This window comes from Pelophylax lessonae, assembly GCF_965119305.1.
Source record: "Pelophylax lessonae genome assembly, chromosome: 4".
Taxonomy (NCBI): Eukaryota; Metazoa; Chordata; class Amphibia; order Anura; family Ranidae; genus Pelophylax; species Pelophylax lessonae.
In genome coordinates this window covers 494,463,442-494,490,393 of record NC_138771.1, presented here as the reverse complement: position 1 = coordinate 494,490,393, position 26,952 = coordinate 494,463,442, and the positions used below count along the sequence as shown (strand labels likewise).

Sequence of the window (26,952 nt, the reverse complement as noted above, 5' to 3'; positions counted from 1 at the left end):
GTCCTGGGACCAATCCTGTTTAATTTATTCATAAATGATCCAGAGGAGGGGATATCGAGTACAATCTCAGTATTTGCGGATGATACTAAACTAAGCATGCCAATATCTTCTATGCAGGATGTGGAAACCTTACAAGCGGACCTGAACAAAATAATGGGGTGGGCAACTACATGGCAGATGAGGTTTAATGTTGAAAAATGTAAAGTAATGCACTTGGGTGCCAGAAACCAGAAAGCAAGCTACTCACTAGGGGGGGGGGGGGGGAAGGGGACCTCTGGGTGAGTCTAGGATGGAAAAGGACCTGGGGGTACTGGTAGACAACAGGCTTGGCAGTGGCATGCAATGCCAAGCCACTGCAAGCAAAGCCAACAGAATACTGGGATGCATAAAAAAGGGGATTCACTCCAGAAATAGAGATTATTCTCCCTCTCTACAAGACTCTGGTCCGGCCACATCTGGAGTATGCTGTCCAGTTCTGGGCACCGGTCCTCAGGAAGGATGTGCTGGAACTGGAGAGAGTCCAGAGAAGGGCAACAAAAATAATTAGGGGAATGGAGGACATCAGCTATGAGGAAAGACTACAAGCACTGAACTTATTCTCTCTGGAGAAGAGACGATTGAGGGGGGATATGATATCAATGTACAAATACTGTACTGGCGACCCTAGCATAAGGAACAAACTATTCAGAGAAGGGGAATACAATAAGACACGTGGCCACTCACTAAAACTAGAGGAAAGGCAGTTTAACCTTAAAATACGTAGGGGGTTCTTCACTGCAAGAGCAGTAAGGATGTGGACGTATCAGCAGGGAGCATCGATAGTTTCAAAAAACTATTAGATGGGCACCTTAAAGACCACAACATACAGGGGTATACAATGTACGGTTAACAGCAAACACACACACATAGGTTGAACTGGATGGACGGATCTCTTTTTTCAACCTCACTAACTATGTAACTATGTAATGTAAATCCCCTTTGTAATGTGTACTGTGTAGAATGAGCTATCAGTTTGACAACTCCGTTTTGCACAGAGCAGGACTTGGATGGGCAAAGCAGAGGCAAGAAAGGCACCCGTATCAGCTGCACCCCCTCTCCACTGTGCCCGAGGCAGGTGCCACATTGGCCTAGGCCTGGCCCTGGTAGGAGAAAGCAAGGCTTTATTGTAATTAAAGGCAATTTCCCAGCACAAGGTAAAAGAATGTAGACTGACTAGAGAGCATCCGAGTAAATTAAGTTGATGTTTTCCCGCACACATGTGACTTGCTGTCCAGTAATTATATAGAGGAACACTGCCAACTGAACCATCTTTAGCTAATAATGGAAAATATTTCTGAATAATAAAAGCAGCTGTATTACCTGTAGTCTTGCTTAAGGTTCATTGTCCTTAAGGGCCAATGAAACATGCTGCATTTTTTCGGTAAAAGGCACCAAAAATGCACTGGAACACACATGTCCTTATTTAACCACTTGCTGACCGCCCCATGCAGATTTACTGCGTCAGGGCGGCTCAGCTGCGCATAATAATGTAGATTGACGTGATTGTGTGCACGCGGTCTCGGCGTGCACATGCTGCCGGAGCCATGCTCCTGCTGTGATTAGACACAGCGGGAGGAGCGGGCGGGATCGCCGCCGGCCTCCCGTGATCTTTGGGGAAACTGACAGGAGAGCCGCCTGCCTATGTAAACGAGGCAGGTGGCTCTCCTGTCAGACAGGCACAATGGAAACCTGTGTCTCAGCTAAGCAAATTTAAGAAAAAGGGGTTTACAAACATTGCTCTAAGGAGCGCATGAAAATATAACATAAACATTTTGACTAGTAACATTAACACGTTGTACATTGAGGAGACAGGTAAAGGTGTCCAAAGCATGGGACACATGCTGTGGCCATGTGGGCAACAATCAAAGTGGAGGTAACAGTGCATATACAGAGGAATGGAGCAGCCCAACCCACTCACGGGTCGATCACAGTCGGGCTCTCCAACACGTCAAAACCGGCAGGGCTAGGGAAAAAAGAAAAGGGAAAAAAAAAAGAAAGGAAAAAGGGGGGGAGGGGGAGAAGGGAGGTGGTGGGCAGTGAGAGGGATTAGGGGAAAGGTCCAGAGGGAACAGAGAAGGTTATAGGAAGAGACGAAAGCGGAGGGGAGGAGAGGAAAAGACTGTTGAAGAAGACGCGCCAGGTGCATGCCCCAGCCCCCCCCCCCGGGCGCCCAGGTCCACCATCTCTGTAGGTAAGTCCAATCTATGCAAGCGGGACCGTTCGCATCACTTCCGCGTACGTCAGTGAGGATGTAGCATGAAATTTGTGTATTCTATCCTGGGATGTAAGAATCAGTTCTTCCATTTCCTCCGTTTTGTTAATTCTAGAGAACCATTCCGCCAGAGCTGGAACATGCGTGTATCTCCAATGTATGGGAATACACATCCTGGCATAGCAAAGGATTTGAGGTAGTGGCGTTTGGGCAGGGACGTATGGTGAAGCAGGTATTGAGCAGGCGTAAAGTCCAAAGTGTAGGACCATTTTCCAGAAAGGCTGGAGGAGGCAGCAGCCCCACCATACGCGCAAGAGAGACCCATCCTCTTGGTTGCACCGCTTGGGATTTTTTTTTACCAAAAATATGTAGCAGAATACAAATTGGTCTAAACTGATAAAAAAAAAATTGATTTCTCAATCGTTCATTGACAAACGCAACTCCATATTTTCTTGACCATTGGGTTATGCTGCCCCCTACAGGAGTAGGACACTTGGCAGGAAAAAGCTTACCACGCCTATGGGGCAGTCCCTGCTGGTATACACCCACACACTCTTCTCAGTTTGTTTCTGCCTAGTTTAGGAGTAGGACCTAGTTCCCTGCTGGGACTTCAGTCTTAGCTGTTTATATTTGGGAATCTGTTCTTTTTGTGATTAATTTTATAGTTAGAGTTCCTGTGAGAACTACAAGCAACAGCCGGCTGGGTCTTGGACTGGATAAACCAAGATCCTTAAAGTCTCCCAACCTGGCCAGCGAGCGTGAGCAGGTTATAGTCCAGCACTAGGCCTTGCCATTACAAAGCTCCGATGGATGGGGACAAGCCCGTGAGTTGAACACCTCGCCAAGATGCGATCGACCTGGGATGCCCTGAGTTGCAGCGTACCCCCTGGCTGTCAGCACCCCCACCCCAGGTGGGAGGTAGTCTGTTCGGAGTGGCGCCCACCTGATACCGTGGTATGTTGAGTAAATGTCCCCCCAGTTCTCTGGCCGTCTCGGGGTGGACGTGGGCCCCATCCAGTGAATAGTCGGACCCTCGGGTATTCCTTGGTTCCCCTGGACTCTTGGGCATACCAGGCCCCCCTCAGCTGTTACCCCCCCCTTCCCTCCCATAGCAGGTTCCAAACTCTGGGGGGCGTTTACATTGCGGCCGCTGCAACGGTTCTGCGGGGGGGGGGGCATCTGTCCTGGTGGGGTCTCCTTCTGGGGACCCTGCAATGCGTCTCAGAACACCCCCAGGGGTCTTGGAGACAGCATGGGGTGCCATGGGCCCCATTTTGCTGTAGACATTGCACTGCATGAGTGTAAAATGTTTTCTCATTGCAATGCATGGGCAGCCATGTTTTGATAGTTCCCTATAGGAATGCAAGGGGCTGCCATTTTCTTGCAGTCCACGATCGATGGACAGCAAGGAGAGACCCTAAAGGCGCTAGGCATGACCCGGATGCTTTTTTATTTCCCGTGTCGGATCGTTTTTATCTTCTGTACAGACCGTTCCTGAAGCCTCAAGACCAGTTTGGTGGTAATTTTTTGGGGTCCCTGTAGGTATTCGTCTCTCACACTGCTGCAGGCTGTGTTAGGCTGGGACTGGTGCAGCGGTGCAGATCGCAGTTTTGCGACTTTCTTAAAGTGACACTGCATTTTTTTTATAGTGCTAATGGAGTCCCAGGACAAAATTTCACCTACAGACCCCCTCAGTGCGGCTGCGAGACCCGCTGGGTCGCAGCCCGTCTGCTTTTACAGCAGTTTTGGAAAGCCTGGTGTCAAAAGTGGATTTAAACAGTGCCGCTAGCCGAAAGCGTCCTTCGCCTTTACCTCCCTCTGTGGTATCCTCATATTCTGAGGCAGATATAGCTGCCGCGGACGCATCCCACCTTGGTGGCTCTGTGTCATCACATTCAGCCCCTGTGCGGGAAAGTGCGCTGGTGGAAGCACTTATAGTATCTGTGCGATAAACTTTAAAAATGGTGGATGAGTCTACAGCGTCAGGGACACAAGTGTCTTTTGGAACCCGCAAATCCCAGAAGTCGGGCAAGGTGTTTCCCTGTCCGGAATTTTTTGACAATATTGTCAATGAACAGTGGGGACGCATCAGACAAATTTTAGTGGTGCCTAAGCGCTTTAAAAGGCGCTACCCTTCGCAGATGCGGCTCCAGTGACCTTCCCTTTATGGGGGATAAGTTGTTTGGATCCTCCTTGGATGAGTTGATCAAAGGCCTTACGGGTGGAAAGAGTACTCATCTGCCCCAATCCACCAAGACCAAGGCATCACGTAATAGACGGGGGTCTTCATTTACTGCTCATGGGCGGACCTTTCGTACCTCGGGTCGCAAGAAAAAGGAGCTAAGCCATTCAGGTCTTCTGGGGGTTCCAAGAAGACATGGTCGGGTAAGCCAAGAACAGGTAACTCTGGATACGAGGACGAATCCTCGTCTGCATGAAGGGACACTCTTACCCGTTTCTGGGGTGGGGGGATGTCTTCGCTTCTTTCCGGAACCATGAACTTCCTTAAATCACGACACATGGGTCCACAAACTGATTCGATCGGATTCCGGTCTCGACCGTCAGACAGGTTTCTCCCGTCCAATCTATGCCTATCTCCAGACCGGTTAAGGGATCTACAAGAGGCGGTACAAGATCTGCTGTCGCAAGGGGTATTTGTGCTACTTCCTGCTCTGGAACGCTTTTAGGGGTTCTACTCAAACCTGTTCACTGTGCCCAGGAAAGAAGGCAAAGTATGTCCAATCCTGGACCTCGAGGTTCTGAACCGCTTTGTGTGAGTACAGCAGTTTTGAATGGAGTTCATTCGCACGGTAGTGGCGTCTCTACACCAGGGAGGCCTTTAGGCCTCCATAGATATCAAGGACGTATATCTACACATACCTGTTTACACTGGTCACCAGCGTTTTCATCGCTTGCTGTGGAAGAAGAGCATTATCAAATTGTGGTGTTACCCTTTGGTCTTGCCTCCTCCCCCAGGGTCTTCATCAAAGTGTTAGCTCCTGTGTTGGAATTATTGCGAAATAGGGGGAATTTGGTACTGGTGTACCTGGACGATCTGCTGCTAAGAGCAGACTCGCATTCAGCCCTGTTGGGCAACTTGGCAATTACTGTATGGACTCTGCAGGAGTTCCGTTGGAACATCAATTTAAAAAAATCTGCCCTGATACCATCCTTAAGACTGGAAAATCTGGGTCTGTTTCTGGACTCTGCTTCGGAGAAGGTTTTCCTTCCCCTGGACAAGGTGCAAAAGTTGCAGGGGGGGCGATTCATTTGCTGTTAACCAGCAATCTGTCCTCTCTGCGGACTTGCATGCGGGCCTTGGGTCCGAGGGTGTCAACCTTCGAGGCAGTTCAGTTTGCTCAGTTTCACACAAGACTCTTTCAAGGGAGAATCTTGTCAAATGGAACAAATATCCAAAGTCTTTGGACATTCTAATTCAGTTGAGTCACAACACAAGGACTACCCTATTATGGTGGCTTCACTCGTTAGCACTACGCCAGGGCAACTCCTACCTTCCACTGTATTGGACCGTGGTAACCACAGATGCCAGCCTGTCAGGCTGGGGAGAAGTGCTGGGAAAGTTCTGCGTCCAGGGGTCCTGGATGGTAGAAGAGTCCAAATTTCTGGTCAATCTTCTGGAACTCAGAGCGATAAAGCTTTGCCCGAGTCAGTTTTGCAGGGTTGCCCAGTCCGGATTTTTTCAGACAATGCCACGGCTGTGTCCTATATCAGTCATCAAGGTGGCACCAAAAGTGTCTTGGCAGAGATCCTAGAATGGGTGAAAAAGTTTGTTCCAGCCCTTTCTGCCGTGCACATACCAGGTGTGGAAAACTGGCAGGCGTATCACCTGAGTCATTCTGGTGGCTCCAGACTGGCCTCGCCGGTTTTGGTACGCAGATCTGGTAGGGCTGGTCACCGATGCTCCTTGGAGACTTCCTGTCAGGGAGGATCTGCTGTCTCAAGGGCCAATCTTCCATCCTGCTTTACAGTCGCTGGCTTTAACGGCGTGGCTGTTGAAAGTCAGGTATTGAAGATGGCTCCTTGGAGGAGATCCCCCGCTACTTTTGTGGGATCTTAATATGGTTTTATCTGTTCTTCAAAAAACACCTTTTGAGAACATTAGGGAGATTCCTCTGCTTACATTGTCACAGAAGGTTGCCCTTTTGGGTGGCTATCGCTTCTGTCCGCAGAGTATCTGAATTGGCAGCACTGTCCTGCCGTTCACCTTTTCTGGTGGTCCACAGAGATAAAGTGGTACTTTAACTTAATCAGTCTTTTCTTCCTGAAATGGTTGCTGATTTTTTTCTGAATGAAGACATTGTACTGCTTTCGCTCTGTCCTAAGCCCAAGCATCCCAAGGAAATTGCTTTGTTTTTTTTTTTTTTTGGATGTGGTTCGGACAATTCGAGTTTACCTGGCATCTACTGAAATTTTCAGAAAATCAGATGCTCTATTTGTTCTTACCGAGGGACCTCGTAAAGGATTGGCTGCGTCTGCTGCGACCATATCCAGATGGATCAGGCAGACAGAAGTTTAGGCTTATTCACTGAAGGGTCAGGCTCCTCCGTTCTCTGTGAAGGGGCATTCTACAAGGGCGCTGAGTGCCTCTTGGGTTTTTCGCCATCAGGCGTCAGTGATGCAAGGCGGCAACTTGGTCGTCAGTGCACACGTTCGCAAAATTCTACAAATTAGATGTGTTGGCATCTTCGGATGCCTCTTTTGGTCGCAAGGTTTTGCAGGCTGCTGTCTGAAAGAGAACTTTTTTCTCTTTGAGGGAGTATGTTTTAGGTGAGGTCTAGGTGAGCTCCAGTTGTTCCTGGTTGGCTAAGTTTAGCCCTTGGGGAATTACGTTCGTTCTTGCTGTTTTTCCCACCCCTCATGCAAATACTGCTTTGGGACGTCCCAATGATCAAGAAGATATGGAGTTGCGTCTGTCAATGAACAATAGAGAAAACTGGATTTTTTGACCTACCGTAAAATCCTTTTCGCTGAAGTTCATTGACAGATGCAGCACCTGCCCCTCTAATTATGAGTGGGATGGGGTTTTTTTTCTTCTAAACACTGCTTGCAACAAAATTGAGGGCTATAGCAGAGTGTGTGGGTGTATGCCTGCAGGGACTGCCCCATAGGCGTGGTAAAGCTTTTTCCTGCCTAGTGTCCTACTCCTGTAGGGGGCAGCATAACCCAATGGTCAAGAAGATATGGAGCTGCATCTGTCAATGAACTTCAGAGAAAAGGATTTTACAGGAAGTCAAAAAATCAAATTTTTTTTTTTAAATATTCTGGGAATGTTTTTTAGCAGAAAGTAAAAAATTGTCTCCCCCTTTTTTTTGTTTATAGCGCAAAATCTAAAAACCGCAGAGGTGATCAAATACCACCACAGAAAGCTATATTTGTGGGGAAAAAAGGACATCAATTGTATTTGGGTACATCATCGCACGACTGCACAATTGTTAAAGTAATGCAGTGCCGAATCGCAAAAAATGGCCTGGTCATTAAGGGGCTAAAACCTTGCGGAGCTGAAGTGATTAAGGTTAAAAAAAAAAAAAAAAAAAGAGGGGGAAAATGCACTAGACTGCATAAAAAACACACCGGGATGCATTAAAACACGTCCAAAACGGACATACAGAAAAGCATCTGGAACGCACCTGGACTGCATTTTTATGGTGTGAACTGGCCCTTAACTACATCCCATCCGTGCTACAGCCTATATACGGCTGCAGCGCGGACTCGAATTTTCGGGAGGCCGTTTTTAAACGGCCTCCCAGAAGCAGGCTCCCCGCGCGCTCCCGCGAGCACGCATCGGGGAGAATCTGTGTCGGCCGTGTCCCTTGGACACGGCCGATCACAGATCGTGGTGAATGGCCAATCACAGCGGCCATTCACCACGTGATCGGACCATCCAATGAGAGATGATCTCATATGTAAACATATGAGATCATCTCTCATCGCCGGCGCTCCTTCCTCACACGGAGCCTGCAGTGTGAGGAAGGAGGGGGAGCCTCACAGCGCTGGGGACACAGAGACATGTAATCAGGGCACCGATCACCAGTGCCCTGATTACTGCAAGGTAAAAAAACATACACACATTGCCCCCAACAGTGCCCACAGTGCCCGCCATCAGTGTCCCCCATCAGTGCCCACAATCAGTGCCCATAGTGCTGCCAGTCAGTGCCCATCAGTGCCTGCTCATCTAGGCACTGATGAGCACTGACTGGCAGCACTATGGGCACTGAGTGTGGGCACTGATGGTGCTGCCCACCAGTGCTCATCAGTGCCGCCCATCAGTGCTCATCAGTGCCACCCGTCAGTGTCCATCAGTGCCATCCGTCAGTGCCGCCTCTCAGTGCCCAGCAGTGCCGCCTCTCAGTGCCCAGCGTGCCACCTCTCAGTGCCGCCTATCAGTGCCGCCTATCAGTGCCGCCTATCAGTGCTCATCAGTGCGGCATACTAGTACCTCCTCATCAGTGCCCATAAGTGCCACCTCATCAGTGCCCATAAGTGCCACCTCATCAGTGCCCATCAGTGCCACCTCATCAGTGCCCATCAGTGCCGCCTCATCAGCGCACATCAGTGAAGGAGAAAAATTTATTTTCAAAATTTACTCGCAGAAAATAAGAAAAACTTTTTTTTTTTTTCAAAATTTTTTGTCTTTATTCTTTTTTTTTTGTAAAAAATAAAAAACCCAGAGATGATTAAATACCACCAAATGAAAGCTCTATTTGTGTGAAAAAAATGATAAAAATTTCATATGGGTACAGTGTAGCATGACCGCGCAATTGTCATTCAAAGTGTGACAGCGCTGAAAGCTGAAAATTGGCCTGGATGGGAAGGGTGTTTAAGTGCACAGAAGGCAAGTGGTTAAAGAGGAAAGATTTATTTTTTTTTGTTTTGTTTTGGAAAGTATTTACGGTAGGTGTAGGAGTTTACGTGATGTACTTTATTGGCTATCCTAATTTGTGCAAAGCGGCAGGGTCCTGGATTGGTTTTGGTCTGATAAATACACACATCCCTGGGGGTCAGCGTGCATTTATCAGATCAGAATCAATCCGGGGCCCTGGTCCCCCCCTACCCATTTTGGGCAGATTTCGTAACTTAAGGGGATCACTTAAATGACAAACTTTCTGCATTAATCGATACATGCTACTGTGTGTACTAATGTGAAAGCCATCTATACCTCTTTACAGTCTTCTGATCCATGACTACACATTTCTCTCAGAAGTGTTTTTGTAAGGAATGTAGTAGTCTCTAGTATGCTATTCTGAATGTATATTCTCTAACCACTATTGTCTAAATAAATAATTTAAAAAATCAGTTTACTGTGAAGCTCCCGTATTCATTATTGGTTTCAGCTGGCATGTGTCATTTTTTGCTGTAGGGGTAACTGCTGTTAAAATTTACACTTCATGCTGAAACTTGCCTTGAGCCTTTTCAGATCGATGTGCAATAGACAAAGAATATAACTTGACCCATGTAAAGTGTGAAACTTGCTTACTTTCAGGCAAATTTGACAATAACCGCTCCTTAAAAAGGATCTTTGTGTTCCCATGCAGGACCTCTGCTCTCCCGCATACCTCTCTCGAAGCCCATGGCGTCAGCATCCTCAGTGCCTGTTGGATTCCACTATGAAACAAAGTATGTTGTGCTCGGCTACCTGGGGTTCACCTCACAAGAGGGTACTACTAGAGCTGGTAAGTAGGTGACATTTTAAGCAGTGACTCATTGGGGGTCTTTAGAACTGGCAGTCCCAGCATGTTTTACATGGTGCAGAAAAATCTCTTATAGTATGTTGTCTGTATTTGTTCTGAAAATTGGTATAGGCTGGTTTACCGTGGACCTCTGCGTCACGGTAAAATGCACTGCAACACACCTACTGTGGCAGCGTTGACTTGTTATTAACTGGCACCTCAACTAAGCCAGCACACACCTGTGTTGTAGCACACTACCATGCGTTGTGGTGCAGGTCCATTTTAAATTACACTGCTCAAAGGAACACTTTGAAAACGCATCAGATCTCAATAGGGAAAAATCTCATGCTGGATATCTATACTGATATGGACTGGGTAATGTGTTAGGAACGAAATTATGCCACATCGTTTGATGAAAATGAAAATTATCAACATACAGAGGGCTGAATTCAAAGACATCCTGAAAATCCTAGTGAAAAAATTACGCTGCAGGCTAGTCGAATTTTGCTAAAATGTCATTGCAGCAACTCAAGTTGGTAGTCAGTAGTTTTTGTGGCCCCCACGTGCTTGTATGCATGCCTGACAACGTCAGGGCATGCTCCTAATGAGACTACGGATGGTGTCCTGGGGTATTTCCTCCCAGATCTGGACCAGGGCATCACTGAGCTTCTGAACAGATTGGGGTGCAACCCGGCAACGGCTGATGGATCAAAACATAATGTCTCAGGTGTTCTATTGGATTTAGGTCAGGCAGGCGTGGGGGCCATTCAATAGTATCAATTCCTTCATCTTCCAAGAACTGGCTGCATACTCTCACCACATGAGGCCAAGCATTGTCGGGCACCAGGAGGAACCCAGGACCCACTGCACCAGCATAGGGTCTGACATTGTGTCCAAGGATTTCATCCTGATACCTAGTGGCCAGTGGCGGACCTGCCAATTCTGGTGTTCAATGGCAAATGCCAATCGAGATTCACAGTCCAAGGCAGTGAGCACAGGGCCCACTAGAGGATGTTTGGCCCTCAGGCCGCTCTTATGAATTCTGTTTCTGATTGTTTGGTCAGAGATGTTCACACCATTGGCCTGCTGGAGGTAATTTTGTAGCACTCTGGCAGTGCTCATCCTATTCCTCCTTGCACAAAGGAACATATACCCGTCCTGCTGATGGGTTAAGGCAGGGCTCGACAATCCCCGGGCGCCAGGTCGCATTTACGACTTGAATTAGCGACCTGGCGCCTGGGGTGCCCTGCAGAAGGTGTCCTGTCATTTTTGCATGGACTTCCGCGCACGGAGTGCACGGACTTCCGCGCCGTCCGAAAATTGAGGCCCTGGCTTTTCGGCCTACTTGAGATGAGAGGCTTCCAATGGGGAACTGGCGCCCTCTTGTGGTGGCCGGGAGTAATGACTGTTTCCACTGCCTGTTTGTTCTCAATGCATTACCATCTCCCTGTCCAGTTAGTTACCTTTGACAGGGAGTGTGGTTATTATTAATTTAATTTATTTTTAAATGTAAAAAAAAAAAATATTTTCTTCTTTTTTTTTTTTTTTTTCCAATTATTAAAAATAAAAACCTTTTTTTTTTTTTTTCCTCATCGCCATGCCACAGCCGAAGGCCCCTTTCACGCGGGCTGTCTGATCAGGTCCGCCTGTCAGTTTTTCAGGCAGACCTGATCGGAACCTTCATTCTCCTCTATGGAGCAATAATCTGCCGCCATCTGATCCTGTCCGCCATAAGCAGACGGATGGTGGTTCTATTTTCTATCCATCTCGTGGATCGGATCAGATGGCATCGGATGGAAAGAGACAGACAGTCTGTTTTCATCCAATTGCGCTATAGAGGAGAGTGGGGTTCTAGTCGTATTTATGTGTAAATTTAGTATCCGTTTTATTAAATAAAGCTTGGTTGTTAGTTTAAAAAAAAAAAAACTGGCTCCTAACTTTTTTAGCTGGCTCCTAGATTTCAGGAAAATTTGTCAAGCCCTGGGTTAAGGACCTTCTAAGGCCCTTTCCAGCTTTCCTAGAGTAACTGCCTGTCTCCTGGAACCTCCTGCATGCTCTTGAGAGACTGTGCTGGGAGACACCGCAAACCTTCTGGCAATGGCACGTATTGATGTGCCATCCTGGAGGAGTTGGACTACTTGTGCAGCCTCTATAGGGTCCAGGTATCTTCTCATGCTACCAGTAGTGATACTGACCCTAGCCAAATGCAAAACTAGTGAAAAACAGTCAGAAAAGGTAAATAGGGAAGAAAATGTCAGTGGCCTTCACCTGTAAAACCATTCCTGTTTTGGAGGTCATCTCATTGTTGCCTATCTAGTGCACCTGTTATAATTTCATTAAAGCAGAGTTACGGGCACAGAAGTCATTTTTCAATAAACATACCCCCGGGACAGTCAGGGCTAGTACATTCCACAATGGTTAGCCTCTGATCTGTCCCGGTTCACACTTACCTTTTAGAAGAAATATTATAAAATTTCTTCCACAGCGTTTCCATCTCTCTTGTGGGCAGCTGAAGCCGGCGCGGTCCCCTTCGGCGTCTTCTTCCGCGTCTTCTTCTCCCAGAATGCGCCTGCACCGGCCCCTCTCGTCACTTCCGGTGCAACGCCGCATTCCTCCACAGCTTCTGGGCATGCCCAGAAGCTGTTTAGCAGGGGAATGCGGCGTCGCCCGGAAGTGACGAGCGGGGCCGGTGCCATCGCATTGATTCCTGGGAGCGATGACGTTCAGCTCCCAGGAATCAGTGCAAGCCCGGAAGAGACTACTGAGCCTCGGTACAGAGGGAGGAAGTGAAGACTAGGTGAGTATCTTCGATCTTCAATTACAAGGTGAGTAAATAAAAAAAAAAAAAACCTAACTATCCAATTCCTTTTCAGGTGAAGGTGTAGAAGCGGACGGGCACAAAAAAAAATCAATTTTGTGCCCGGAACTCCGCTTTAACACCAAAGCAGCTGAAACTGATTAACAATCCCCTCTGCTACCTCACCAGATCAATATCCCAGGAGTTTAAAGCGGTAGTATCCCGCTTTTTGACACTTTTACCTACAGGTAAGCCTATAATACGGCTTACCTGTAGGTACAAATAATATCTCCTAAACCGGCACGGCATTTACAGTGCATGCATCCGCTCGCGCGAGCGGCGCATGCGCTCTGAAGGTCCGGGGGGACCTTCAATTAAGTTGCCGGGAGCTTGCCGGAAAAATCACTCCCGCGCGCATGCGCGGGAGTGACGTCATCGCGGCTCCGGCCTATCATCGCGCCGGAGCCGTCTCTCCCGGCCAATCAGCGCGCCGGAGCCGCCGAACCCGGAAGAGACGACGAGGGATCATGGCAGCGCCCGCAGCGCTGTCCGGGGGTCCGTGTCGGGGCTTCGTTTTAAGGTAAGTTACACATAATGGGCTAGTATGCGATGCCTTTGTCTTGCAGGTTTTTTTTTTTTATTTTTTTTTTTTTAATAGGGTTTACAACTGCTTTAATTGACTTGATGCTTTACTCTGATTAAATTAAAAGTGTTCCTTTAATTGTTTTGAGCAGTGTATATGTATATGCCCAATAGCACTTTGTGATACAGGAAATATTAATTGTTTACCAGAATTGCGTTTTTTAATAAGTGTTTGTACTTTTTTATGATCTTTTATTTTGTGCTCTTGTTACCTTACAAAGTGGAAAAACTGACGCGCAAAATGACCATACCAGCATGGATCTGCTTCTGTGCTTGGTGTGGTCAATTTGAAACCCCAACCAGGGAGAAATAGGATTACCAGGTATTTTAGTAGCAACAAACGAAATATAAAAAAAAACATTACAGAGTACATTTCCTTATACCAAAATGAATAAGCCTACACATACATTACAGTGCATCCGGAAAGTATTCCTAGCGCTTCAGTTTTTCCACATTTTGTTATGCTACAGCCTTATTCCAAAATTGATTATATTCATTTTTTCTCTTTCGGACAGACCCAGCCCCTGGTATTCCTAACCATTGGGTTACACTGCCCCCTACATGAGTAGGGCACTAGGCAGAAAATTATTCTGGCTACACCCATAGGCAGTCTCAGGGGGTATACTCCCTCTCTGCTATAGCCACTCAGTTTTTTTTTTCTCCCTAGTCAGGAGTAAGGACCTAGTTCTCCCCCTAGAGGATTTTAGGGTGTACGTGGGCCCCTCCTTGGGATGGTCGGACTCCCGGGTTCCCCTTGCCGAGTCCCTCACCTGGCCACTGTTCCTGGGGTGGGGGCAGGTCGCTTACTAACAATGGGGGCCGGGGGAGGGGGGCAGTGCGCCGCCGGCGACCGGACAATCAAGTGTGCAGGGGGGGTTGTACCTGGTGGGGGCTCCTGCCAGGGCCCCCCATCCTGCCTGGATCTGTCCCTGAGGCCTGGTCTCCCTTCTAGTTCCCTCAATGCCTTGTGGTGCCGCCATTTTGATGTTGCCTTTGTATTCCTATACACGGCGGCCATGTTTGTGTAGTCTGGCGTCCATTTTGCTGTGGTTTGCAATTGAAAATGGCAGCAGCCATGACAGTTGAACCCTGTGGGCAGCAATTTTGGCGGTGGGAGCCCCTCCTTATCCCCTGGTGCTGACTTCTGGATGAATTTACTTCCTGATAGCCGCATGTATAGTGCATTATCCTGGTGGCTGCAAGCGCTTGTTTCTGCGGGTGGTGAGTCTGGTCGGGTCCTCTCCCTCTCTGCTGTGGATCGCTTGGTGCTTGTGCCTGATGACCGGGTGGTGCTGCCAGCTTTTGTGGGTTCGCCCTGGTGACTCATGGAGTCTTTGGAGCACATTTCCCCACCTGATCCCCTCTTTGAGTCTGCTGGGCCCTCCGGGTCCCAACCATCCATCTGTGCACTGATGGCGGTCCTGGAGTCTCTTGTGTTCCGGGTGGAGGTGGCTTTCGGGTGACGGGCTAGCAAAAGGTGCCCCCTTCCTTCCCCTGTCTCATCAGATCCTGAATCTGATTTAGCCGCTGCAGACGTAGGTCCCCCTGCTGGGTCTGAAATCACGCGCCTGGAATCCTCTAAAAGCGAGGAAGATTCTTCCACGTCTTTGACCGTGCACGAAATGGTGCTTATTGTATCTGTGCGTGAGACCCTAAAGATGGAGGATGAAGCTGTGACGGAGGCGCAGGTACCCTTTGGCACTCGCAAGCCATCCAGAGCGGCAAAAGTGTTTCCTTCCCCTGCTTATTTTGAGAGAATTGTTGCTAAAGAGTGGGGACGTCCCCGTGGTGTTCCTAAGGGCTTTACCAGGTGTTACCCCTATGAGGAGTCCCTTCTTAAGAAGTGGACTGTGCCACCGCTGGTGGACCCTCCAGTTTCCAGAAAAAACAAGGCAACCATAATTCTGGTTGAAGAGTTCCCGGCCTTTAAAGATCTGGCTGATCGGGAGGCGGAGACGGAGGCTGTGGCCCGCCATATGTACACTCTGGCTGGTTCGGCAATGAGGACGGTATTCACCATTGCCCGAGTTTCGCAAATCACTTGTCAACTTGTCACTTGAGCGATCACTTGCCAACAAACCAGAGCACGTCTGTTTCAGTTCTCTCCTCTGCTCGCACACTGTACACAACAATCGGTACAGTGTGCGAGGAGAGGAGAGAGAGTGCAGCTGCACCCATCCTCTGCCTCCTCCATACCTCATCCATGCTTCATCTGTGGCACATTCATGCTTCATCTGTGGCACATTCATGCTTCATCTGTGGCACATTCATGCTTCATCTGTGGCACATTCATGCTTCATCTGTGGCACATTCATGCTTCATCTGTGGCACATTCATGCTTCATCTGTGGCACATTCATGCTTCATCTGTGGCACATCCATGCCTCATCCGTGCCATGTCAGTTCTCATCTGTGCCACGTGGGCGCTCATCCGTGCCACGTCGGCGCTCATTCGTGCCACTACAATGCTTATCAGTGTCCTACAGTGCCTCACAAAATTGTAATGGGAAGTCAGGAAATGACGGTGCTCCCTGCATGTTGAGCCTCTGTATGTGGCCAAGCTGTGTACACACATGGGGTATCGCCATACACAGGAGGAGTAGCAGAATGTATTTTGGGGTGTCATTTTTGCTTTTTACATGCTCTGTGTTAGAAATATCTTATAAATGGACAAATTTGTGTAAAAAAAAATAACATGTTCAAAAGATGCATTATGCCAACTAGATTGTGTTGGTATGTTTGCTTTCCAAAATGGGGTCATTTTATAGGTGTTTCCATTGTCCTGGTGCTCAAGGGCCTTCAAAAGTGTGATAGGCTGTCAGGAAATGATATGTGTAATTTTTGCTCCTAGAACACCTGGAAGTGCTACTTGGATGTTGGACCTCTCTATGTGGTCAGGCTGTGAAAAAGTCCCACACATGTGGTATCACCATACTTAGGAGGAGTAGCAGAATGTGTTTTGTGATGTAGTTGCAAGTATGCCTATACAGTGTGTGATAAATAACTCGGTAATATGACCATTTTGTGAAAAAAAAAAAAAAAATCTTACGTCCTCCGACAGTCGCCGCCGCCTCTAAGTCATCACTGTTGGGTATTGACTTCCGCTCCGCCTAGCAAACCGCTAGGCATAAAGACTTAGTCAAAAGAACAAAGGCATTTGCATATACACACCCATGGGGGGTGTCCCATTTGGTCAATACCCCCCTGCAGTGAACACTCCCAACTCAGTTTCATTCTGCCTAGCGTCAGGAGTAGTTAGGATTCCCTGTGCTGGGGCTACAGTCTCAGCCTAACTAATCTTTTCTTCGATTTTCTTTGAAAATTTCAGTTTTTTCTTACTTTACTAGCTGTTTATTTTGTCAGCTTTAGTTTTAGTCGACTCTTCGGAAGAAGATGGATCATGCGGTGCTGGGATTCGGACTGACCGCCCTGGTTATCCAGGGCAGAGGGTCAAATGGACCCCCAGCCCGCCATCGTGCGTTCAGCCGTGGTTCGTCCTGGCACTATGAACGACCCATCCCTGCTCGCAGCAGGGATGCAGCCGTGAGGTGGCTACCTCACAGGACACATCTGCGATGCTGCAGTGTCATGTCCCTGGCTAACGGCACTCCCTGTCAGATGAGGACATCGGCTTTCCGTTCATAGAGGCACCCCACGCCATCTGGTACAGGTACGTACTTCTGTGTGGGGCCTCTGTCTGGGGTGGCAGTCCTGTGTTGCTGTGTGTCCCCCATGCCTGTGCCTGTGTGACTCCCTGATGCGGTCCCTGCGGGGATCGCTTGTGCATGCGCTGCGGTGCTGTATGTTTTTGGGGGTCCCCTTCCCTGTGTCACTTCGGTGCTTGTTGGGGGTGCAGACTGTGTGTGGCGGCCGCAGCGGGGTAAATCCGCGCTGTCCGCCATTTTAGGTATGGGCAGGCATGTTTGGCTTCTCTACGGGCAATACTACATGCTGTTTTGGCGCCCATCCGCCGCCATTTTACGGTAGCAGAACGATCGTTCCAACCGCATGTCCGGCGGCCATTTTGGCGGAGCCTTTCATGCAATCCTATGGGGCAGCCATTTTCCCTGAGTCATGCAGCCTGTAAGTTCAGCCTACTCTAGCAGCACTTCCTTTTCCTCTGAAGCAGGACATCGGTGGCAACACTCTGCGGGGCTCTGCAGGTTTTCTCTCTCAATCTTTCTGTATTGTCGCTTCTGGCTCAGTTTTTTCTTCTCCTGTTTGGGGGTCTTTGTCACTGTAGCTGTAGCGGTGGGCTGCGCACCCTGCAGCGGTCTTAAAGGGGCAGTACAAACTTTATTGCACTGTTTTGTCACCTTGAGCAATGGATTCTCAGGACAGCAAATTCCCCCCAGCTCTGGTGGGGGTCCCCAGTTCTCCTGTGGCCCCTCTGGGATCTGATTTGGCCGCTGTAGTGGCGACCTTGGTGTCAAATATGGAAATGCTGATGGCTGAACGTGCTGCTCAAAAGAGGCCCAGATTGTCTCTCTCCTCTGATTCCAATGGTGATATGGCTGCTGCTGCTGCGAGCGCGCCCTTTTCAGGGTCTCGCTCATCCTTGGACCCGCTGGGGTCTGAGGGGGAGGCAGAGGTGGAAGGGGTTGATACCTCCTCCCCGGGGTCGTCTGAAGAGCGGGCGACCATGGATGAATTAATTGTTTCTGTTAAGGAAACATTACATTTGGAGGATGAGCCCAGTCCTACGGGCGTTGTGCCCTCATTTGGGACGCACAGGACCCGCAAGTCGGCGCAGGTTTTTCCCTGCCCAGCTGAGTTTCATTACACTGTTAATGAAATGTGGCGCACGTTAAAACGTCCATTCCTGGTGCCTAGTCGGTTCAAATTGCTTTATCCCTTTGCACTGGCTACGGAATCACGATGGTGTGTGCCTCCACAGGTGGATCACACTGTGGCCGGGTTAAACAAGGCTACCTTGGTTCCTTCCGAGGATACCCCGGTTTTCCGGGATCCCACGGACCGGCGGTTGGAGTCTCTAGCCCGCCATTCCTATACGGTGGCGGGCTCGTTACTCAGACTCATTTTCGCATTCGTTTTGGTGGCTGATTGGACTAAGGTGCTTAGGAGCAACCTCGTGTCTGATGATGTTCCGCCTGCCCGGCTGGAAATGGTGGATCAAATCCACCAAGGAATCATGTATCTGTGTGATGCGGCCTTAAATGAGGCCCCCTTAGTAGCACACCTCTCTAGTGTCTCGGTGCTTAACTGGCGACTGATATGGCTGAAGAGCTGGTCGGCTGACCAGTCCTCGCGGAAAACAGTTGCTGATTTTCCCTATGCTGGCTCTCGCCTTTTTGGCGAGGCATTGGATACTCTGGTGAAAGGCGTCACGGGGGGCAAGAGCACTTTGCTGCCCCAGAACCCGAAGAACAAGCCCTTTCGAGGCAAGCGGGGTTCTGCGCCTAGATCCACTCAGGGGTCCTTTCGTGCCTTTCGGAACCAATCCAAGGGCAAGCCCTTCATGGCCCAGGGCAGCCAGAAAACCCCTGAGCAGGTAAGCAGAAGTCAGGCAATGCTGGCTCGGCGGGTCAGTCTGCCTCTGCCTGAAGGGGCGCCCTCACCCATTTCAGGGGTGGGGGGACGTTTGCGCGGTTTCCTCCAACCCTGGCTGCTCCGGATAGCGGACAGGTGGGTTCTGGAAATCATTTGATCGGGGTACAAGATCGAATTCCTTTCCCGGCCGGCGGACAGATTCTTTCCCTTTAAATCTTCATTTGCCTCCGGGGCGTCTGCAGGACATGCACCATGCGGTACAGGACCTTCTTGCTCAAGGGTTGATTGTCCCGGTGCCTCATCGGGACAGATTTCGGGGTTTTTATTCAAATCTGTTCACTGTGCCCAGAAAGGAGGGCAAAGTGCTTCCTATTCTGGACCTGAAAGCGCTGAACCGCTTTGTGCGCGGCGGAAGTTCCGTATGGAGTCTCTCCGCTCGGTGGTGGCCTCCCTGAGCCCAGGAGAATTCCTGGCCTCGATAGATCTAAAAGATGCGTACCTGCACATCCCCATTTTCGAGGGTCATCAGCGGTACCTTCAGTTTGCTATCGCAGAGGACCACTTCCAGTTTGTGGCGTTACCTTTCGGTCTCGCTTCGGCACCAAGGGTTTTTACCAAAGTGTTGGTGCCGGTTCTGGGCCTGCTGAGGGCACAGGGCATTGCGGTCTTGGGTTACCTGGACGATCTACTTCTGAGATCACGTGCCAGCCAGGACCTAGTGCGCGATCTGTCCACCACGGTACAGACGCTCCAGGAGTTCGGATGGACCATCAACGTTCAGAAGTCGACGTTGTCTCCATCGGTTCATCTTCCCTATCTGGGAATGATTCTGGACTCTGCTCAGGCAAAGGTGTTTTTGCCGGAGGACAAGCTCCGGACTTTGCAGGACGAGCTCAGGTCCCTCAGGGACAACCCGTCCTCATCACTCAGGACCTGTATGCGGGGCCTGGGGTTGATGGTGTCGGCCTTCGAGGCGATACCCTTTGCTCAGTTTCACACGTGGGCTCTCCAGGCGGAGATCCTGGCCAGGTGGGACAGACTGCCTCAGTCCCTGGATCTGTGTGTCTCCTTGAGTCGTCAGACCAGATTGGCTCTTCTGTGGTGGCTCCAGTCCCTGTCGGTTGCGGAAGGCAGGTCCTTCCGTCCGTTGGTGTGGACGGTGATTACCACGGATGCCAGCCTGTCGGGCTGGGGTGGAGTCCTGGGCAACCTGTCTGCCCAGGGCACTTGGTCGGAGGAGGAGTCCTCCCTCCCTATAAATGTGCTGGAATTGCGAGCGATAAAACTCTGTCTCTTCCAGTGGTCGGACTGTCTTCGGGGCCGTCCTGTCCAGGTACAGACGGACAATGTTACCGTGGTGGCTTACATCAACCACCAAGGGGGCACCAGGAGTGCTCGGGCGGCCCGGGAGGTGACCGACATTCTGTCTTGGGCCGAGACTCATGTCCCAGCGATCTGAGCAGTTCACAATCCGGGTGTGGGAAATTGGCAGGCCGACTATCTGATCCGCCAGACCCTGGACCAGGGGGAATGGTCCCTACACCCGGAGGTCTTCCAAATGCTGTGTGCGAAGTGGGGATCCCGGACGTGGATCTGTTCGCATCTCGGCTAAACCGAAAGGTGCGTGGCAAAAACGCGCGATCCGCTGGCGGACGCTTTGGATGCGTTAGTGGCCCCTTGGCATCAGTATTGTCTGATGTATATCTTTCCTCCAATTCAGTTGCTATCCAGGTTCCTCCGCAGGTTAGCCTCGGAACCTGGTGATTCTGGTGGCTCTGGACTGGCCACGCCGGTCCTGGTACGCCGACGTTGTTCACCTGGCAGTGGCGCCTCCGTGGCGACTGCCTCTGCGGGAAGATCTCCTGTCTCAGGGTCCGATCTTCCATCCTACTTTACAGTCGCTGGCTTTAACGGCCTGGCTGTTGAGACCCAGGTCCTGAGGGACAGGGGTCTCTCCTCTGAGGTCATTCCTACCCTTGTCAAGGCTAGGAAAACCTCCTCTTTTAAAATCCATTACCGTACCTGGAAGGCTTATTTCGCCTGGTGTGAGTCCAGTCGGTTCTCCCCTCGCTCGTACTCGGTGTCGAGAGTGTTGGCCTTCCTCCAGTCTGGTGTGGACCAGCGCCTGGCGCGGGCCACGATCAAGGGCCGGCTATTCTTTTCCAACGCCCTGTGGCGTCTCATTCTCTGGTTCGCACCTTCATTCAAGGTGTGCGATATTTGGCTCCTCCCAGGAAGGAGCCCTTACCTCCATGGGACTTGAACTTGGTTCTGTCCGTGTTACAGCGTGCTCCCTTTGAAAACATTCGGGTTATATAGTTGCCTCTGCTGTCTAAGAAGGTTGCCTTTTTGGTGGCGATCACTTCGGCTCGCAGGGTGTCGGAACTGGCAGCGTTATCTGGCCGTTCACCATACTTGGTGATTCACCTGGATAAGGTGGTTTTGCGTCCGCATCCCTCCTTTCTTCCTAAGGTGGTCTCTGGGTTCCACATTAATGAGGACATTGTCCTGCCTTCGCTTTGTACGAAGCTTAAGCATCCTAAGGAGGTTTCTCTGCATTTCTTGGATGTTGTCAGGGCGATCAAGGTTTACCTGTCGTCTACGGAATCCTTTCGGAAGACGGATTCACTCTTTGTCCTTCCTGAGGGACCTCGGAAGGGCATGGCTGCATCTGCAGCGACTATTGCCAAATAGATCAGACAGACCATTGAACAGGCTTACGCCTTGAAGGAACGGGTTGCACCCTTCCCTGTTAAGGCGCACTCTACCAGATCTGTGAGTGCGTCCTGGGCCTATTGGCATCGGGCCTCGGTGGCCCAGGTGTGCAAGGCTGCGACTTGGTCGTCGGTGCACACTTTTTCCAAGTTCTACAAAGTAGATGTTCTGGCATCAGCTGATGCTTCCTTTGGCCGCAAGGTTCTCAGTGCGGCAGTGCCATGAAGGACCCTTGTTTTTTTATGGGTCCCTGGCTGTTGGTATTTGCTTTCCTGGGCTGTTGCTCCTGTTGAGCATTGTTTTTCTGTTGCCCAGAAGGTTCTCTTACGGTGCATGCAAGATTCCTTTCTCTGATGTGGGTACTGCGTTGCCTTTTCTACGGTTGCGTCTCCCACCCCTCATGTCTATACTGCTTTGGGACATCCCAACAGTGATGACTTAGAGGCGGCGGCGACTGTCGGAGGACGTAAGAGAAAACGGAATTTTTGTAAAATCTTACCTGTAAAATTCCTTTCTCTGAGTCCTCCGACAGTCGCCGCCCCGCCCCTCTTTTGGTGTTGTGTTCTTATTACCTACTGCTATGCTACCAAACTGAGTTGGGAGTGGTCACTGCAGGGTGTATTGACCAGATGGGACTACCCCCATGGGTGTGTATAGGCAAATGCCTTTGTTCTTTTGACTAAGTCTTTATGCCTAGCTACTCCTGCGGAGCGGAAGTCAATATCCAACAGTGATGACTTAGAGGCGGCGGCGACTGTCGGAGGACTCAGAGAAAGGAATTTTACAGGTAAGATTTTACAAAAATTCAGTTTTTGCACAGAATTGTGGAAAAAAAATACAACTTCAAAAAAATCACCATGCCTCTTATTAAATACATTGGAATGTCTACTTTCCAAAAAAGGATCATTTTGGGGGGTATTTTTACTTTACTGGCTTGTTAGGGTCTCAAGAAATGAGATAGGCCATCAGTGAATCAGGCGTGATCAATTTTCAATGATTGGCACCATAGCTTGAAGACTCTATATAACCTTCACAAAGACCAAATTTATACTTATTTGGGTTATTTTTTTTACCAAAGATATGTAGCAGTATAAATTTCGGCCAAAATGTATGAACTAAAATTACTAAATTTGCTAAATTTTAAAACCGAAACAAAGAAAAATCCATTTTTTTTTTTTTTTTACAAAATTTTCAGTTTTTTTTAATTTATAGCGCAAAAAAAAAAAAAAGCCCAATGATGAATAAATACCACCAAAATAAATCTCTGTGTGAAAAAATGGACGAAAATTTCATACGGGTACAGTGTTGCATGACAGTAATTGTCATTCAAAATGTGAGAGCACGGAAAGCTGAAAATTGGTCTTGTTAGGAAGGGGGTTTAAGTGCCCAGTGGGTAAGTAGTTAAAGTTCACCACACTGTCTTCTATGTACGCAGTTAACTAAGCCACCCACAATGCCAGTTCTGCATTATCGCCAGCTAAGGGCTTGGGGTGATCTGACACCAAACTGCCCCAAACTACCTCTGCATACTGTCGGGATCTTGATTATAAAACAACTTGACAGCCCAGAGCATTGATCCACAGACCATGCAAACTCCAGCTGGATCCTCTGTAACCTGTTTTGCCAAGACGATGGGCTTAGTCATGTCAGAATCTGCCAGGAACTGTCTTTATCTGAAGCTTTGAAGAAGAGCAGTTTGGAAAACCCTTAAACCCTTTGGCTACTAAATACACTGCTTCATTCCTCTTCTGCTACACCCCACCCCACCGCACATTTTTCTTTTTTACAGTTTTAGCCAAGGCTCCTGGTGGGTAAAAAGGGCACGTGTTTAAAAAGGCTTGGTCTGTGCTGGCCTGTCTTGTTTTGGGAATCTAAATGACATTGAGGGCCAGTGCATGATCTTCAGCATAAAGCTGTCATTTAGCTTGTGGGACACTATTAGGTGCAACATCACAGGTTGCACAGAACAATTTTTTTTTTTTTTTTTTGTAAGCAGAACTTTTCCTTAGGCCCCTTGCACACATGTGGACTGTTCAGATCCACCTGTCAGTTTTTCAGGCTGATCTGAACGGATGCCCCATGCATCTCTATGGGGCAGCGGATGTCAGCGGAGACATGTCCGCTGTCTTCCGATCTGATCCTGTCCGTCAAATCCGGATGGATGGAAACCCTATTTTTCATCCGTCTGGTGGATCGGATGAGAACGGACAGGCGGTCTTTTCTCATCCAATTCCCCCCATAGAGGACAGCGGGAATCTGACCCCTCTGTCTCCGCACACAGAATGGAGACGGAGCTGTCATCCGCCTACTTAGCGAGGATCGGCGGATCTATCCCCGCTGAGAAAAATGAGTCTGCTGACGGAGCGGACAGTTGTGAAAGGGGCCTTAGGCTCCTGTACAGAATATATCATTTTTAATGTTTTCATTTTTAGACATATGTGCGTTCCTTTACTTTCACTTTACTCCTCCATTTTATACCACATTGCATTGATTTCAATCCTGGTCCAACCACTCACTTTTAGCTTTTGATTTAGGTCTCTTGTAGCCCCACGCTGACAAGGCATTGCTGTTAAATGTTTGGTTGTATAAGTGTGCACAACTGGCGCTCCGCCCAGCGTCTCTGGCTGGTTCTACGGATATTTAGGTCTGCCCAGTAACTAGTGAATGTTTCTGTGCATGGCGCAGCTTCTGCTCTCTCCCGCGTTTTCCGCTTGGCTTCTAATTCTGTCTGACAGGTTGTCGGGTGAAATCAAGCTCTCACGATAAGCTGGAACTGAGCACAATACCTACCCAGTCTTTTGAGAGTATTGCTCTCCTGTTTTAGCTCTGCTAAGAGACAGGATATGGCTGATTGTTTGGTTCTTTGGCTATCAAATTTGGGCCTACAAAACACCACAATACAGTAGAGCGAAATTCTAGAGAGTCATGAGAGGCGCGGGGAGCCAACTGCTGACTGTGCTTGCTGCATCTTTGACAGGACGTCATTAAATATAGGACACAGACTTTAAGTATTGTTATAGGCAGGTACCTTCAAATGATTGGGTACTGCCAAGCTTTTAAATACACCCCCTCCCCTTTTAAACCTCAGCCCACCTTTGTAAGTGCTCAGTTTTTTGCTACTGTCCTAAGGTGATGGACCTCTTCTCCTGTACAGAGAATCCACTCTTAGCTTAAATAGTTAAGTGTTTTCTCTTTGTATTCTTCTAACAACTTTACATTCTTCTAATACAAAAATAGAAGCAGTGCAACCTTGGTAAAATCCTATCTGGTCTCTGCACTGTGGGGATGGCCTGTAATTTTGCTTTGGGCACTGGATCCTGCATGGGTGCTCCTCTCAGGATATTGTGCAATGCGTGCTATACAGGTTTAGGGCGGTGGTCCAACCCTGTGGATCCCAGACCCTGAAAACCTTTCCAGGGGGTATGCCAACCATGACAGGGCAACGTGGGCAGGTGGGAGAGGGTCACCCTGTATTTTTGATTGTTACTGTAAAAAAAAAAAAGTGTGTTTGGAATGCATTAACTTTTACGGTGTAAACTTTTCTAAAATTCAGAGCTTAGTCTCAGTTGGATGACCAGGTGTTAAATCACACCACAGGCTGCACACTTTACCGAGAGCCTTTTTATAAGGCCCCTTTCACACATACCATCCGTTCAGTTCATCAGTTCAGTCACGTCAATTGTATCAGTTTTCCATCCGTTTTCCGTCCGTTTTCTGTCCGTTTTTCATCCGTTGTTATCCGTTTTTCGTCCGTTGACATCCATTTTTCGTCCGTTGTCATCCGTTTTTCGTCCGTTGTCATCCGTTTTTCGTCCGTTGTCATCCGTTTTTCGTCCGATCCGTTTTTTTGACGGATGAAAAATAGGGCATTCATCCGTTCAAAAAAAACGGACATTGACGGAAGCGGATGAAAACGGATGTTAACTGATGATCATCCGTTGTCGTCCGTTTTTACATAGAGATACACTGATGTCCGTTTTTCATCCGCCAATGGATGGATGAAAAACGGACAAACGGACAGCATGTGTGAAAGGGGCCTAAGATTGCTAAAATTAAGAGCTTAGCCTTAGGTGAATGACCAGGTGTTAAATCACACCACAGGCTGCACACTTTACTGAGATCCTTTTTATAAGATAGTCGGGCACGTCCTCAGGGGTACCCCACAGGGGATTTTCCTAACCTGTAGTAATAACAGAAACCAGACAGAAGAGAGCCAATACAAAACCTCAGGCAAGCATTCACACTGCCAAAGCCCCGCACAACACTCAGTCATGTGGTGATGAAGTGTCCTTTGCGTCAGGGCAAAACTCTATTTTAACACCGGTCTTTGTATCCAATTCTAGCTCTGTTAGGCACGCAACAAGTAGCCTACCTGACTAAGGTAGACTTTTCTGTCACTATGCCACCATTCCTTGACAACTAATGACTTTGGTACAACCTTCTCTGTCAAGGAATACAGGATCTTTTGTGTTTATTGCCCTAGTCCAGTTAGCTGCAGTATGACAGACACTGCAATTTCTGTTATGTTATCCGCTTTAATGCGGTCTGCTTAGGAATTCGATCCAATTCTTCCAGACTGATACCTGGAATCAAGATTCGAACCGTGTATGGGTAGGCTGAATGTACCAAGTTGATCTATCATTTAACTTCAATACAACCAGCATTCCAGGTTTTAACCTGTGATTATCACTAGCGGCTGCTATAGCCACTAACAATCACTGTCTTCTCCCCGTGGGGATAGCTTCCCCGCCCCCCAGCCAGGAGAAGCAAGGAGGAATTCCGCATCAAGTTTGTCTGTGTTAATGGGAGAATTTGAGCAAATTTTTTTCCTCCTACCCGTGGTTGCAGGAAAGAAATTTGCTTTGTGTATCGCCGGCCTTAGTGATTTCAGTACAGGAGGGAAGCCTGTACAACTAGGTAAGACTGAAGGGAAGGCTGGAGTTCAGCTTTATCATTTACTGTTGGGTTGGTATGAATAGTTGAAAACAATCTGGTAGATTCTTAGATAACCAGTCCTTCAGCAAAGTTGAAAAATCACAATAACATGGGAATTTCACAGGTAACCCTAAAAGGCTTACTGTTTGTTTTTAGTTTGGATTGACTAGTTCCACTAAAATTTAATTCTTGTTAACTGCTGTTGTTTTTCATCCTGTATTTTCAGTGTTTTTGTCATTTTACTGAAAACACCCCTCCTGTCTTGACTTATTGCCTTGGTCTCCATTGCAGACGTCCAGCAGCCTGCGCCCCCACTATCTGCCAGAGATGGTCTGGACAAAGTTAAAGCAGAGATAGAGGAAGAGCTTAAAAGATTGGAGGAGGAGATATCTGCAGGTTTGTCTTATTGGGGGG

General features: G+C 48.6%; 1 protein-coding gene across 1 annotated transcript in view; it reads left to right on the top strand.

Moving 5' to 3' along the window:
* The window catches only part of BCL2L13 (BCL2 like 13), a 93,817-nt gene that overhangs the window by 24,413 nt on the left and 42,452 nt on the right, over nucleotides 1-26,952 (top strand). Inside the window, exons 2-3 of the mRNA XM_082255756.1 lie at nucleotides 9,805-9,942; nucleotides 26,830-26,934. Of these exons, the coding sequence (XP_082111882.1) occupies nucleotides 9,840-9,942; nucleotides 26,830-26,934 (208 nt within the window). The 5' untranslated portion in view covers nucleotides 9,805-9,839. The remainder of the gene's footprint in view (nucleotides 1-9,804; nucleotides 9,943-26,829; nucleotides 26,935-26,952) is intronic.